This window comes from Rhincodon typus, chromosome 37 (genome assembly GCF_021869965.1).
Source record: "Rhincodon typus isolate 14 chromosome 37, sRhiTyp1.1, whole genome shotgun sequence".
Taxonomy (NCBI): Eukaryota; Metazoa; Chordata; class Chondrichthyes; order Orectolobiformes; family Rhincodontidae; genus Rhincodon; species Rhincodon typus.
The window spans coordinates 21063610-21079087 of NC_063368.1; the positions used below are offsets into that span (position 1 = coordinate 21063610).

General features: G+C 42.0%; 1 protein-coding gene across 5 annotated transcripts in view; it reads left to right on the forward strand.

Annotated features, from left to right (window-relative positions):
- Positions 1–222: 222 nt before the first annotated feature.
- The window catches only part of LOC109917404 (branched-chain-amino-acid aminotransferase, cytosolic-like), a 50309-nt gene continuing 35053 nt past the window's right edge, over positions 223–15478 (forward strand). For 2 of the 5 annotated variants that reach the window (XR_007265675.1, XM_048617487.1), the window contains exon 1: positions 225–362. Coding sequence is in view for 3 of the 5 variants with exons in the window: in XM_048617487.1 (XP_048473444.1) it covers positions 321–362 (42 nt within the window). In the remaining 2 variants the exon portion in view is untranslated. Of the gene's footprint in view, positions 573–15478 lie in introns of all 5 variants that reach the window. The other 3 variants (XM_048617485.1, XM_020517224.2, XM_048617486.1) reach the window with 3 other exon arrangements.

Sequence of the window (15478 nt, forward strand, 5' to 3'; positions counted from 1 at the left end):
CCTGCTCTGTTCATCCAGCTCTACACCTTGTTATCTCACATTTACTAACATCTTGTCTTTTTAAAAAAAAGTTACTTTTTTATACTTCCTGCCACAGCAAATTATTTTACAGTTACCACATCATCAAGGCACAGAACAAAGCCATTCGGCCCATTCACCGAGTCTGTTGCCCTGGATAAATTACTGATATTTCATTGCTTTGCAAAGTGGCTCTCCTGCAGTAACCAGCCTGACTGTGGAGGCGGAACCTGTTTTACAGCACTCGGGCGGAGCTGGAGGTAGAGCCTCGCCGGTTCAGTTTGTTTGTGGGACGCAGTGCAATGGCGGCAGCAAGAGCAAGAACAGGAGTGGGCTTGCTGAGGGTGAGTGTGCGTCTCTGGGAGTGGGAATCATTACATCAAGGCCGGAGATCGACAAGGGCAAACAACATTTGGTTGAACTATGCGGGGAACTTCCAGATGTTGATTAAAATAGAAGAGGGTCTGAATCTGGTTGCGGATATCGAGCCTCCTAAAGGCATTGTCCCAAAGACCCCGCTGTGAGCTACGGCTGTACTGTCAGCAGTCACCTCGGTAATTTCCATAAATATTCGATCATTCATTATCTATAAGTACAAGTTAGTTTGTGGCAAAATATTCGACCCCGGTGATGAGCTCAAATCTGTGTACCCAGAGGTTTTAAACTGGAGTGGTGTGGTGGGCTATAGTTTACTCAGGGAGTCAGACTCGCTGTGTGCCAAAATACACTTTACACGCACATTGTAGGCTGAGGCATTGCATAGAGATGATAGAGACTGCAATGGTCTTTGAAATGTCTGATTAGGAATTTCTCCTGCTGTTACGTCGGCCATTGGTATGTTATCAAAAAGTATAGCAGATTGATATTCAAACTGTTTGGCATTATGAATGCAGTCTCCTTAGCCAACAAATACTGGGTGGGATTTGAACCAGGACCACCTGTGTCTGAGGTGATGATGCTAAATCACAAGAATTTTCCAGTCACTGGATATTGATGGGCAGACACTTCAGCCAATTTGCCTCCTCAGCTCAGAGCACTGACTGGATACAACCTGGGATTTTTGATCAGTGCAGTTCTGTATGGTTTATCATTGGAATAATCAAATTCATACAGATTATTGGTAGCTAAAGATTTGGGGATTTCACAGTAAAAATGAAATTTGAGTAGTTTGCCAGTGTCACATGGACTGAATCCTGTAATTTTATTTTTTAACATAAATATATTGTGCGTTACCGCTTTACATTTCCCACTGTGATAATAGATAGTATGGTCAATTCATGCTCAGATGTGCACAGTGTGACACTGGAATATGTTGAAAAATTTTTCAATAATATTTATGGTGCCGATCTATTAATAAAATTTTTCACTGCCCTAATTTCCTCCCAGTGTTAAATGGAACAGGAAAGAATATTCAGTAATATTGGAAACAATGGAGAACGGCACCAAAGATCAGAGGATTTGTCATGTTGCTCCACTATTGTGTAATAAAAGGTCTTTAATAAATGTATTAGTCTATTTTAGCTTGTGCACTGACAAAATATTGAACTTTTCTCAAACAAAACTTGCTAACAGAATTTTTTGTTTTAGGTGAGATCAGACAATACAGTTTAAATGTGTCAATATTTCTACAACATAGTGACACAGGATGTACTGAAAAACAGTTTATGGCTTCACAGAAATAGTTGGTCCATAAGAGCTGGATAGTGCCTTACATTTATTTAGTTATGTGTCAACAAGAAGAAAAGAAGGCATTCTCAGCCTTTGCTTCATAGCAAGGACAAGTTCAGAACTAGGAACCTGGTGGAGGCTCCTTCCAGGTAACAAAGGTTTCTGAGACCTCAGCATGAATACATAGGGTAGGTTGTGGTGCAGTGATAATGTTGCTGGACTAGCAATATAACACCAGGCTAATGTTCTGAGTATGAATCCTGCCATGGCAGGTGGTAAAATTTGAACTCAATAAAAATTTAGAAGGGGTGAAAGCTAGTCTAATGGCAACCACTGTCATTTGTTATGAAAACCGATCTGGTTCACTAATGTCCTTTTGGGAAGGAAATCTGCCATCCTTACTTTGTCTAGCCCACATATGACTCCAGACCCACAGCAATGTGTTTGACTGTCAGCTGCCCTGTGGACATATTGGAGTGAGCACTGAATGCTGGCCTAGCCACTGCTGCTTTATCCTGTGAATGAATGAAAAATAAATAATTCAAATACATTGAGCAACCTGCAGCACCACAATCACATTACATCTCAAAGGACAAGTGGTACAACCTGGCTTTGATCACAAAGCGAATGGTACAGCCTGGTCCTGATCCATGGTTGTGCCAGGTAATCTGAACCACTAAACACACATGTACCTTGCAGTTTATCTGAACTAGAAACTTTTCTGTTTTCCATTGAAATAGAGATAAATGTTTGGAGTGAAGGGAGGATAGTGTTTTAAACTAAATATGCAGGGGAGGGGTTGGAAATTATGGAAAACTTAAAGGGGGAGGGCTCAGCAGAAGTTATTAAAGTTTCCAGAACAAGTAATTATCTAAGGGAAGGCAATGGCTTAGTGGAATTGTTGCTGGACTGTTAATCTAGAGACCCAGATAACATTCTGGGGACCTGGGTTTGAATCCTGCCATGGCAGCTGGTGGAATTTGAATTCAATAAATATCTGGAATTAATTGTTGGGAAAAACCTATCTGGTTCACTAATGTCCCTTAGGGATGGAAACTGCCACCCTTACCTGGTCTGGCCTACATGTGACTCCTGACCCACAGCAATGTGGTTGACTCATAGCGCCCTCATCCTGTGAAACAATAAAGGGGAAAAATAAATTGTACAGAGTATGGAAAGGGCCAAAAATCTAACTTCAGACACAGCAATGGGAATGACTGTGAGGAGGAGGCAGTCACTGCAGGACTGAGGATGTTGTACTTAAATGCATGCAGTACATGAGTATGAAAAAAGTAAATGAGTTTGTAACACAAATTGAAATTGGCACATAGAATCTTGTGGATATCCACAGCAATGTGGCTACAAGGGGACCAGGGCTGGGAGCTATATATCCAAGGATGTAGGGTAGAAAATAAATCAGGAGACAGAAAAGGCATGTAAGAAAGGCACTATTACAATCATGGGGGACTTCAATATGCAGATGGACTGGGAAAATTAGGTTGTTTGTAGATCCGAAGAAACGGAATTTGTGGTATGTCTAAGAGCTGTTACTTTTTGGAGCAACTTGTGGTAGAGCCCACTAGGGAACAGGCAATTCAGCCAGGTGATGTCTAATGAGGTGGACTTGATTAGGGAGCTTAAGGTGATAGAATCTCTAGGAGGTAGTGACCATAATATGATGGAATTCACCCTGTCATTTCAAGAGGGAGAAGCTTGAATCTGATGTAATAGTATTACAATTGAATAAAGATAACTGTAAACACATGAGGGAGGAGCTAGCCAGAGCTGATTAGAAGGGAAGCCTAGCAGGGAAGACAGTGGAGCAGCAATGGCGGGTGTTTCTGGGGGTAATTCGGGAGGCACAGCAGAAATTCATCCCAAGGAAGAAGAAACATACCAAGGGGAGGATGAGGCAACCATGGCTGACAAGGGAGCCAATGGACATGATCTATTTACATTTCCAGAAGGCCTTTGACAAGGTGCTACAAAGGAGGCTGCAAAATAAAATAAGAGCCCGTGGTGTTGGGGTCAAGGGACTGGCATGGATAGAAGATTGCCTGACAGGCAGAAAGTGGGGATAAAGGGATCTTTTTCAGGATGGCTGCCGATGACTAGTGGAATTCTGCAGGGGTTAGTGTTGGGACCACAGCTATTCATGTTAACATTAACGATCTGAACTAACAAACTGAGGGCATTGTTGCTAAGTTTGCAGATGACACAAAGATAGCTGGAGGAACAGGTAGTGTTGAGGGAGCAGGGAGGCTGCAAAAGTACTTGGACATGCCAGAAGAGTGGACAAAGAAGTGGAAGATGGGATACAGTGTGGGAAAGTGTGAGGTTATGCACTGTGGTAGAAAGAGTAAAGGTGTGGACTGTTTTCTGAATGGAGAAAGGCTTCAGAAATCTGAAGCACAAAGGGACTTAAGAGTCCCGGTTCAGAATTCTCTTAAGGTTAACATGCAGATTCACCTGGCAGTTAGGAAAGCAAATGCGACGTTTGCATGGAGTTAAAGAAGGTTAGAATACAAGAGCATGGGTGTACTTTTGAGACTACATAAGGCTCTGGTCAGACTGTATTTGAAATATTGTGAGCAGTTTTGGGCCCTGTATCTAAGGAAGGATGTGCTGGTGTTGGAGGAGGTTTACAAGAATGATCCCGGGGATGAAGGGCTTGTCATATGAGGAGCAGTTGAGGACTCTGAGTCTGTACTGGATGTAGTTGAGAAGGATGGGGGGATGGGAATCTTGGCTGAAACTTACAGAATACTGAAAAGCCTGGATAAAGTGGATGTGAAGAAGATGTTTCCACTAGTAGGAGAAACTAGGACTCAAAGGTACGCTCTCAGCGTGAAGGGACGACTGTTTCTGGAACTGAGATGAGGAGGCATTTCTTCAAACAGAGGCTAGTTAATCTGTGTAATTCATTGCTGCGGAGGGCTATGGAGGCCAAGTCATTGAGTGCACTTAAGACAGATAGATAGGTTCAGTAGAGGATGAAGGGTTACAAGGAGAAGGCAGGAGAATGGGATTGAGAACACGTCAGCCATGATCCAATGGTGGCACAGACTCGATGGGCTGAAGAGACCAAAATTTTTGGATTACTGCACCAAGGGCCGGCACAGATACAGAATCAATGTTCTGCTATCCTGATGTACTTTGTAAGGTACAATCTGCCTGAATAGTGTGCACTACAACACTTTTCACTGTATCACAGTACATGTGATGACAGTAAATCAAACAAACAAAATGCTACCCTTCTGTCCTTTTTACTTCTAGGATTGTCTGGAATCACAAACACAAAGCTTTTGCTAAGTTCATTTAATACTTAATTTGCATTTTTTAGACCATACTACATAAAAGCATAATTGGTGAAACTTGTAAGCTTTTTAATTTGGTCCATGGTATTAAAGAAAGGTCTTACTGTTTCTACTCAAATAGTACTTACACTGTTGTTCAAAGTTGTGTGGTAATCTACAGTTAGCCATTGTCAGTCCATAGCTGGTATCACTATTGCTACTGAATCAGAAAGTTGTGTCAAAAACAAAATCAAAAATTGCTGGAAAAGCTCAGCAGGTCTCACAGCATCTGTGGAAAGAAGTCAGAGTTAATATTTTGAATCAAGTGATCGTTCTTCAGAACTCTGAATAGGCACCCAGCATCTGTAGTTCTTTTGGTTTTATTTAGAAAGTTGTGTGTTTAATACCCTAGTCCAGAGATTTGAGCACTAACTTGTAAGTTAAAGGAGCATTGTGTTGTCAGTGCACCGCATTCTGGATGAAAGGTTAAACCAAGATGCTGTTTCAGTTGAATATTAAAGATCTTACTGATCTTGCAGTTAAAAAAAATACACATTTTGCCAAAGCTTTTTGTCTTGCACCCATCATGACCAATGTTCCCTCTGAATGTTTTTTGATGTGCAGAACTCTAAGGTCTCTGCATGGCAGTGACGTATCAAACCAGAAATCAGTGCATTGACATGTCAATCAACGTGTGGAAAGCTTTGAAGCAGTTGTGCAACTTAGAAGAATGTTGATCAGGACTTTTTACAAGAATGCAAATTCAAGGAGAACATTTATACACCAAGAGAGGAGAATGCAGCTTAGTTAACGAGTGGACGCTGGCTGAGGTTGCAACAGTTCAAGAAGGCAGGTCAGCACCACCTCAAAGGCAACTCAGGATGGGCAGGAAATGCTGACCCAACCAGCAATGCTCACAAGAGAGAATAAAATAAACCGTCTCCATGGAGAAGGAAAATAAGCTCATAACTGTCTGTCATACAGCATTAAACTGCCATGCAGCTTCATTTATATACAGGTTGACTGAGTAGTCAGGGATTTGTCCTGAGAAATGATTCAGCAAATGGCTGTAACATATTTTGTTGAGTTGAAGTCAGCTTAGTACATGTACACATTCTTTCCCTCTCCTGAGTATGAATATATGTAGCTTTCATTAAACATAAGAGTGCCACACTTTGAGCCTGACTGATAATCCTAACTGGATTGCCACCAAATAACTAGATCTTATTAAAAGCAAAATGCTGCAGATGTTAGAGATCTGAAATGAAAACAAAGTGCTGGAAAAACTTAGCAACTCTGAAAGCATGTGTGGAGGGAACAGATGCTCCCAAACTAGACCTGATTGCATTATTTCAAACAAGAGCACAGAAGTTCATCTACCTGCCCTTGCCAATAATTAATCTGATTGGCCTTACTAAAAACTTGATCCCATCATTTTCCTCACTGATGTTTACAGGAGGTGGTGGTGCTCAAATTGGCTGTTGTGTTTTTGACATTATGACAGTAATTACTCTTCTGAAGTAATTCATAGAATCCCTACAGTGTACATAGAGGCCATTCAGCCCATCAAATCTGCACCAACCCCCTGAAGAGCATCCCACCTAGACCCATGCCCCCACCCTATTCCTGTAACCCTGTGTGGCTAATCCACCTAGCCTACCCATGTTTGGGCTGTATGAGGAAACTGGAGGACCCAGCAGAAACCCACACAAACAAGGGGAGAATGTGTAAACTCCTTATAGGCAATCACCCAACGGTAGAATTGAACTTGGGTCCCTGGTGCTGTGAGGCAGCAGTGCTAACCACTGTGCCACTGGCAACCCATCCAATTAATTCATTAGCTGCAACATACCTTGTGCTTTAGGATATTGTGTGGTTGCAAAAGATGTTATATAAATGCAAACATATGTTTAATTACACATTTTTTTGCTTCCTGTCCACCATATGACTTTTTGTTGCAAGTTCATTTTTTAAAATTGTTTTCTGTGCTCCACATCATTCAACTATCCTTACTTTGCAGTCTTGTTGCTGGGTTAATTTGGCCTTTTCCATCAACAACTGTTTATTGGGTTTTCAATTGAAATGCTGTTGCTTTGTTTGAAATCAATCTGTTTCACTACTATAAGTCTTACTATGCCATCCATTACCTTTAATATTCATTTCCTCACCACCAACGCTGTAGCAGCAGTGTGTGCCATTTTTTCAAGATGTATTGCAGCAACACCAAGCTCCTTCTGCATTACTTTCTAAAACATTCAACATCCCAGAAGGACCTGGTAGTAGGAACATTGGAACACCACCACCTGAAAAATCTCCCCATGCTACACACTATCCTGACCTGAAAGTATATCACCATTGATTTGCAACTCCCTCCATAACCCCATTCAAAGTGTAACTATATCAGATGAATTGCAACGGTTCAAGCAAGTGGTCTTACAGATGGACAACAAGTGCTAGCCTTCCCTGTTTGATGCATCCTGCCAGTTGTTGGGATGTACAGGCTATGTACCTAGCATCAGATCATCATTGGAATTCATATGCCACTTTACTCCTTTGTGTGACAGGCAGAGCATCTTTTTGGCTTGAAGACTGCATCCTGTTCGTGAAGTCTACCACTTGTGTCACTACTGTATACGAGCAGTTTAAATAGCTTGGTTCACCTATTGCTCAAATTATGAAGATACTTTACCCCGCACTGTAATTCATATCACACAATGCATCTCTTCAACTGTTCACAGTAGGCGAGTACTGACCATACCCAACTACCCATGACTGCAAAGCTCAGGATGTAATTTTAAATGTCAATCTGCAATTCCACACCATTTGCTGAAAAATTCCTAGTTTTAAGAATGACACTAACAACCAAATTAATCAGATCAGTTGGCCTCACAATGCAATTTAGCTATCTTTGCTAAAAGCTATATTCATTAACATGCAAGAACCTGCCTTGCAGGGTACCCAAGAAACATGTGTTGAGTCTTCTTTTGAAGTAAACAAGAACCTGGGAGACAGTAATTCCCTGATGCATTTTCCATGACATCATGTTGACCAATCAGGAGTGGCCCTGGAATTATTGATAATTTCCACAAGAAATCAGCAAAATTAATACGGATTAGTAGATTGCACAGTAAGAGTGCTTGGGAAAACCGAAAGAACTGCAGATGCTGTAAATCAGGAACAAAAACAGAAGTTGCTGGAAAAGCTCAGCAGGTCTGGCAGCATCTGTGAAGAAAAAAATCAGAGTTAACATTTCAGGTCCAGTGAGGACCCTTCCTGTTCTGAGGAAGGGTCACCGGACCTGAAGAGTGCTTGGGACATTCTGACCCTTGAGGTGTTCTGTATGTTGAGTGTTTCTAAGATTCTGTGCTGATCTTTTGTGTTGATATTTTGAACAATAGTGTTTCAAAGGAAACACTTTCCTCCTTAATCATCTATAAAATCCTGTGCTGAGAAAGCTGTAAGGGAAAGCCTGAGTCTGTTTGTTTGTTAACGGGATGAGAGCCACTGGCTAGGTCAGCATTTATTGCCTAATGCTTAATTGCTCTGGAAAAGGTGTTGTGGTCTTTGTCTGGTCCTGTGCAGTCCATGTGGTGTCGGGACTCTAGCAGTGCTATTAAGAAAAGACTTCCAGAATTTTGACCCAGCAACAGTGAAGGAATAGGGATTTATTTCCAAGTCAGTGTGGTCAGTGACTTGCAAAGGAACTTGCAGAGTTGGTGGCATTTCCCAGAATCTGCTGCCCTTGTCCTTCTAGGCTGGAAGGTGCAGTTAAAGGAAACTTGATGAGTTAGAACATAAGAACATAAGAGCTAGGAGCAGGAGTAGGCTGTCCGGCCTTTCGAGTCTGCTCTGCCATTCAGTACGATCATGGCTGATCTTTTCGTGGACTCAGATCCACTTACCCGTGTTCTCACCATATCCCTTAATTCCTTTATTGTTCAAAAAAAAATCTACCTTATCTTTAAAAACGTTTACTGAAGTAGCGTCAACTACTCCAACGGGCAAGGAATTCCATAGATTAACAACCCTCTGGTGAAGAAGTTCCTTCTCAATTCAGTCCTAAATCTGCTCCCTCTAATCTTGAGGCTATGCCCTCTTGTCCTAGTTTCACCTGCCAGTGGAAACATCCTCTCTACTTCTATCTTATCTATTCCCTTCATAATTTTATATGTTTCTATAAGATCCCCCCTCAATCTTCTGAATTCCAATGAATATAATCCCAATCTACTCAGTCTCTCCTCATAAGCCAACCCCCTCAACTCCGGAATCAACCTGGTGAACCTCCTTTGCACCCCCTCCAGTGCCAATACATCCTTTCTCAAGTAAGGAGACCAAAACTGCACACAGTACTCCAGGTGTGGCCTCACCAGCACCTTGTACAGCTGCAACATAACCTCTCTGCTTTTAATCTCAATCCCTTTAGCAATGAAGGACAAAATTCCATTTGCCTTCCTAATTACTTGTTGTACCTGCAAACCTACCTTCTGTGATTCATGCACAAGGACACCCAGGTCCCTCTGCATAGCAGCATGCTGCAACTTTTTACCATTCAAGTAATAATCCTTTTTGCTATTACTCCTACCAAAATGCATGACTTCACATTTATTTACATTGTATTCCATCTGCCAGACCTTTGCCCGCTCACTCAATGTATCTATGTTCCTCTGCAAAGTTTCACAGTCCTCTGCACACTTTGCTCTTCCACTCATTGTAGTGTCATCTGCAAACTTTGACACCCTACACGTGGTCCCCAACTCCAAATCATCTATATAAATTGTAAATAATTGCGGTCCCAACTGAGGCACACCACTAGTCACTGACTGCCAGCTAGAATAGCACTCATTTATCCCCATTCTTTGCTTCCTGTTAGTCAACCAATCCTCTATCCATGCTAATACTTTACCCTTAATGCCATGCATCCTTATCTAATGCCGTAGCCTCTTGTGCGGCACAATTACTGCAGTAAATGGCATACGTTCTGCCGTTATACACTGGTGAAGGCAGTGGATGTTATGGATGAGGCTCCAGTCAAGTGGGCAGCTTTGTTCTGGATGGTGTCAAGCTTTTTGAGTGTTGTAGGAGCTGCATTCATCCAGGCAAGTAGAGAGTATTCATCATACTACGACTTGTGCCTTATAGCTGGTGGACAGGCTTTGGGGAATTACGGCATAAGCTTCTTGCTGCAGGATTCCTAGCCTCTGACTGTTGAAGTCACAGTATTTGTATGGTTAGTCCAGTTCATTTTCTGGTTACTGTTAATTTTTGGGATGTTGATAGTGGGATTTCAGCGATGGTGCCGGCATTGAACCTCAAGGGATGATAGTTAAATTCTCTCTTTAGAGATAACCATTGCCTGGGATTTAATTGGTAACTATTATTTGCACTGTCCAGTAGCACAAGCCTGGATATTGTCTTGCTGCATATGGACATAAACTGCTTCAGTATCTGAGAAGTCGTGATTGATATTGATCATCGTGCAATCATCAGCGAACATCCTCACTTGTGACCGTATGATAGAGGAAAGATAATTGATCTTGTTGCATTTAAACATGGACTGCTTCAGTATTTGAGGAATCACGAATAACACTGAACAACTGTGCAAGCATTGGCAAACATTCTCACTTCTGATCTTTATGATGAAGGTCATTGAAGCAGCTGAAGATGGTTGAGCCTAGGACACTACCCTGATGAACCAGGGGGTTTATGGTGTAGTGGTAGCATCCCTTCCTCTGAGATAGGAGGCCAGCGTTCAACTACCACCTGCTCCAGAGATGTGTAATACCATTTCTGAACAGATTGATTCAAAAATATCTACCCTGAGAAAGTTTGTAATGGTGTCCTGGAGCTGAGTTGACTGACCTCCAGCAACCACAACCGTCTTCCTTTTGTACTAAGTATGACACCAACTAGCAGAGAGTTTTCACCTTGATTCCCGTAAATTCCAGTTTTGCTAGGTCTCCTTGATGCGAGTCTTAGTTGAATGATGCCTGGAAGTCAAGGGCAATCATTCTTATTTCTGGAGTTCAGCTGTTTTGTCCATGTTTGAACCAAGACTGTAATGTGATGGAGAGCTAAGTGGGTAAGTTAATACTTTGCAAATGTAGCTTGGTAGCAGTATTAACAGCCTCTTCATCACTTTGCTGGAATTTAGAGGCTTTCGGTTACCAAAGCTGAGATTAGCTAGTCTAGCTTTGCAGTTTCAAACTTAACAACTTCACCAGCAGAATATAAATGTATATGTCTTCTATCAGTTAATGATCAATGGAATATAAATGAGGAAAGATTTCTCATGATAAGATTAAATATTTAACTGCTGTCTGTATTTAAAAAAGTAACACTGTGATACATTCAATGTCAATGTAGGCAGCACATAACGATCCTTCATTGACATGAACTTTGGATCATCACTCTCTTCTTCAGTCTTAATTTTACTTTTCTCTATTCTGTAAATCTCCTAACATAGTTCTAAAAGAGGATAAACAACCAGTTACCTTTTCCCTGTCACACACTAATTATAACTGAGTCTACGTCTGCTGGGAATATGAATTGAGCGGAGAACAAAAATTGGAAGAAAATCCATGGGTATTTAAAAGAGAAAAAGTAATGATTGCAACAAACATGACCCTGTCTGTTCCCTCTGACATTCTGATGGGCTTGTATAGTTTCACAATTCATGTGTATCGTTCCTCTGCCAGCTCTTGCTGCTGCTTTTTCACTGAAGCCCACATGGTCATGGGGGAGAAAGAACCCATTGTATATGCCAGGGATGGCATTTGAATCTTAACTTTTTAAATAGAAGCATTCCAAGTTCACTAATACAGCCAAGTATTGGTGCTGGGTGGGGCATGTTGGCCAAGAGTCACTGAAGAGCAAATAGATGGAAAGTACTGGCTTTTTTTTTAAAAGCACAATAAATACATCAACAAATAGAAAATCTGATAGAGTTTGGAATTATTTGATAACAGACTGGTGGCTCCTGAAGGGCATGTATGTGTAGACGTTGGACAAGACAGATTCTGGTTTTATACAGCGCTCACACTGAAGAATAACAACTTGGGGCGAGTTAGGAGAGAGCAGCCTAATTCAGTAAGTGTCAGGAAAGGAGCAGATTATAACACACCAAACAAAGCCGCTGCCATAGTACATTGCATATGTATCAAAGAAACAAACAATTCTGTACAAATCTCATAATATTGTTACATCGCAAATCTGTGCAATTACTGAGTACCAGTGACCATTTCTGTAACAGACAATCCCTTGCACAGCGACACACTTCATTGCTTTCAGAGCCAACATTTCTTTAATTTTCTTACCTTGAGGGAATCACTAATACTCAAGACTTTCCAAATGATGATACAGTTTTAAAAAATGTAACGTAAAAGTTTAAATGGAGGGAAACCTTCGCTCTAGTTCCCTTTTCTGTTGGAGCTCCACTGCTAGTGTTCTCCACTTGATATGTCCACAGGCAAAGGACTGTACTTTGAACCAAGCAGAGCACTATATATATCAGAGAAGATCCTTTCTTCTAACCTTTGAATTGCTGACCTAGTAAAATGCAAATGATTCTTTTTGCCTGAGCAATAAATGATTATTGAAGACTGCACTGCTTGGAATTTGGAATTCGGACTAATGTAGCCAACTTTAATGAGGAGTGTTCTGCTGGCTGGTTTTACTACATTGATCATTAGAAGAGATTTTAAAATACAATGTCAGCTGCTTGGTGCTTGCTCAAATATGGTTCACATTGCAGTTGTGATCGTGTCATTATTATCTTCTTGCCCAAAATTTTTCACAACACTGCAATTTCTGCATGATGTTGTGCTGCTTAGAAAGGGAATGTTGAATTGGCTGTCAGAAATGCCTCTTAAATAGCATATTATTTTGACGTTCAAGGGTTGTTATTATGCAGCAAATATGGTGTCATTTTGAGTACAGTGACAGCCCACAGATGATTTAAGAGTAAGGTTGTTGACATTGTTTGATCTCTGATAATCTATTTCGGGAGAGGGTGGCTCTCCTTTGGTTTACCTTTACAGATGGTTATTAAGGCTAGTCCTTGACAAACAGGTTCTGCCAAAAGCATGTGGGTTGTTGTTTTTGATGTTCGATTTGTAGCCAAGTTGATGTTTCTGCTGATTTTGGAATACATGTCAGCTCCCTGTTTTTCCAGTTGTGACTCCCAGCTGTTATAGTTAATGTTTAAGGCACTTCATATCACACTGTGAGCTTCCTGAAGCTCCTTCATGCAATATTCACTCAAATGTGGCCTTGATGTCAAAGGCAGTCACTCTCTCTTCACCTCTGGGATTCGCCTTTTTTGTCTAATGTTGAACCAAGGCTGTAATGAGGTCAGAAGCTGAATGGCCCTGGTGGAACTCCAACTGGATGTCACTGAACAGGTTATCACTGAGCAATGCTGCTTGATAGCACTGTTGATGTCACCTTCCATTACTTTACTGATGATTGAGAGTGGGCTGACGGGACAGTAATTGGCTGGGTTGGATTTGTTCTGCCATTTTTGTACAGGACATACCTGGGCAATTTTCCATTGTCAGGCAAATGCCAGTGTTGTAGTTGTGCTGGAACAGATTGGCTAGGGGAGCAGCAAGTTCTGGAACGTGACCAGTGTCCCAAGCGTTTGCAATACCCAGTGCTTTCAGCTTTTTCTTGATATCATGTGGAGTGAATCAATTGGCTGAAGGTTGGAATCTGTAATGCTGGGACCACTGGAGGAGGCCTAAATGGATCATCCACTTGGCACTTCTGGCTGGAGGTTGTTGCAAATGTTTCAGCCTTATCTTTTGCACTGACATACTGGGTTCCCTTGTCATTGACGATGGGACTATTTGTGGAGCCGCCTCCTCCAGTGAGTTGTTTAAATGTTCACCACCATTCACGACTGGATGTGGCAGGACTGCAGAGCTCAGATCTGATCTGTTGGTTGTGAGATTACTTAACTGTATCTATTACTTACTATTTAAGTGTTTGATACACATGTAGTCTTTTATTTTGTAGCTGCACCAGGTTGACACCTCATTTTTAGGTATGCCTGGTGCAGCTCCTGGCATACCATCCTGCACTCTCCATTGAACCAGGGTTGATCCCCTGGCTTGATGGTAATGGTTGAGTGGGGGATATGCTGGGCCATGAGGTTACAGATTGTGCTGGAGTACAATTCTGCTGTTGTTGATGGCCCACAGCGCCGCATGGATGCCCAGTCTTGAGTTGCTAGATCTGTGTGAAGTCTGTCCCATTTAGCACCGTGATAGTGCCACACAACACGATGGAGGTTGTTCTCAATGTGAAGGTGGGATTTTATCTCCACAAGGACGTGCGATGGTCACTCTTACCGATACTGTCATGGACAGATGTAACTACAGCTGGCAGATTGGTAAGGATGAGGTCAAGTACGTTTTTCCCTCTTGTTGGTTCCCTCACCACCTGCCGCAGACCCAGTCTAGCTGCTATGTCCTTTAGGACCTGACTAGCTCAATCGGTAGTGCTGCTACTGAGCCACTCTTGGTAGTGGGTGTTGAAATCCCCCACCCAGAGTACATTTTGTGGCCTTGCCATCCTCAGTGCTTCCTCCAAGTGTTCAAAATGATTCATCAGCCAAGGAAGAATGGTATGTGGTTAGATAGCAGGAGGTTTCCTTGGCCATGTTTGACTTGATGCCATGTTGAGGACCCCCTGGGTAACTCCATCCTGACTGCATCGCATGGTGCCACTACCCTGACTGGCTCTTGCCTTCCGTTGGGACAGGACATATCCCAGAATGGTGTCTGGGGCATTGTCTGTAAAGTATGATTCTGTGAGTATGACTATGTCAGGCTGTTGCTTGTCTAGTCTGTGAGACAGCTGTCTCAATTTTGGCACTAACCCCCAGATGTTAGTCAGGCGGATTTTGCAGAGTTAACAAGGCTGTTTGTGCATTTTCATTTCTGGTGCCTAGGTCAATGCCCCAGGTGGTTCATCCAGTGTCAATTCTTTTCTCCTTGCTAGCAGTTAATGCAACTGAATGGCTGGCTAGGCCATTTCGGAGGGCACTTGAGACTGAGCCACAGTGCTGTTGGTCTGGAGTCACCTGGAGGCCAGACCATTAAGCTGGCCGAATTCCTTCTACAAGTGGGCCAGATAGGTTTTCAGCGACGATCAGTTCTTACATGGAAGTTACTGGATATTCCTCTTTGTTAATTTAATTAAATTCCACCAGCTGTTTGTTGCAATTTGACTCTATGCTCCAGAGTATTTACCCGGATTTCTGTCGATTGCTAATCCATTGACTTGTCAACAGAATACAAGTATTTTTACAGGACAACATGTCAATGACCTGTCTTTCTTGCCAGCTTTGACCATCTCCAGTCTTTGTTCCCTGTTTTGTCCATCTCCCAAAATCTAACATTAATGGGGTACTTGGACTCAATTTTCAATTTTGTTTGGTGAAGAAATTATATGACCATAGAGATAAAGAAAGAATACTAAGAAATTCACTGAAA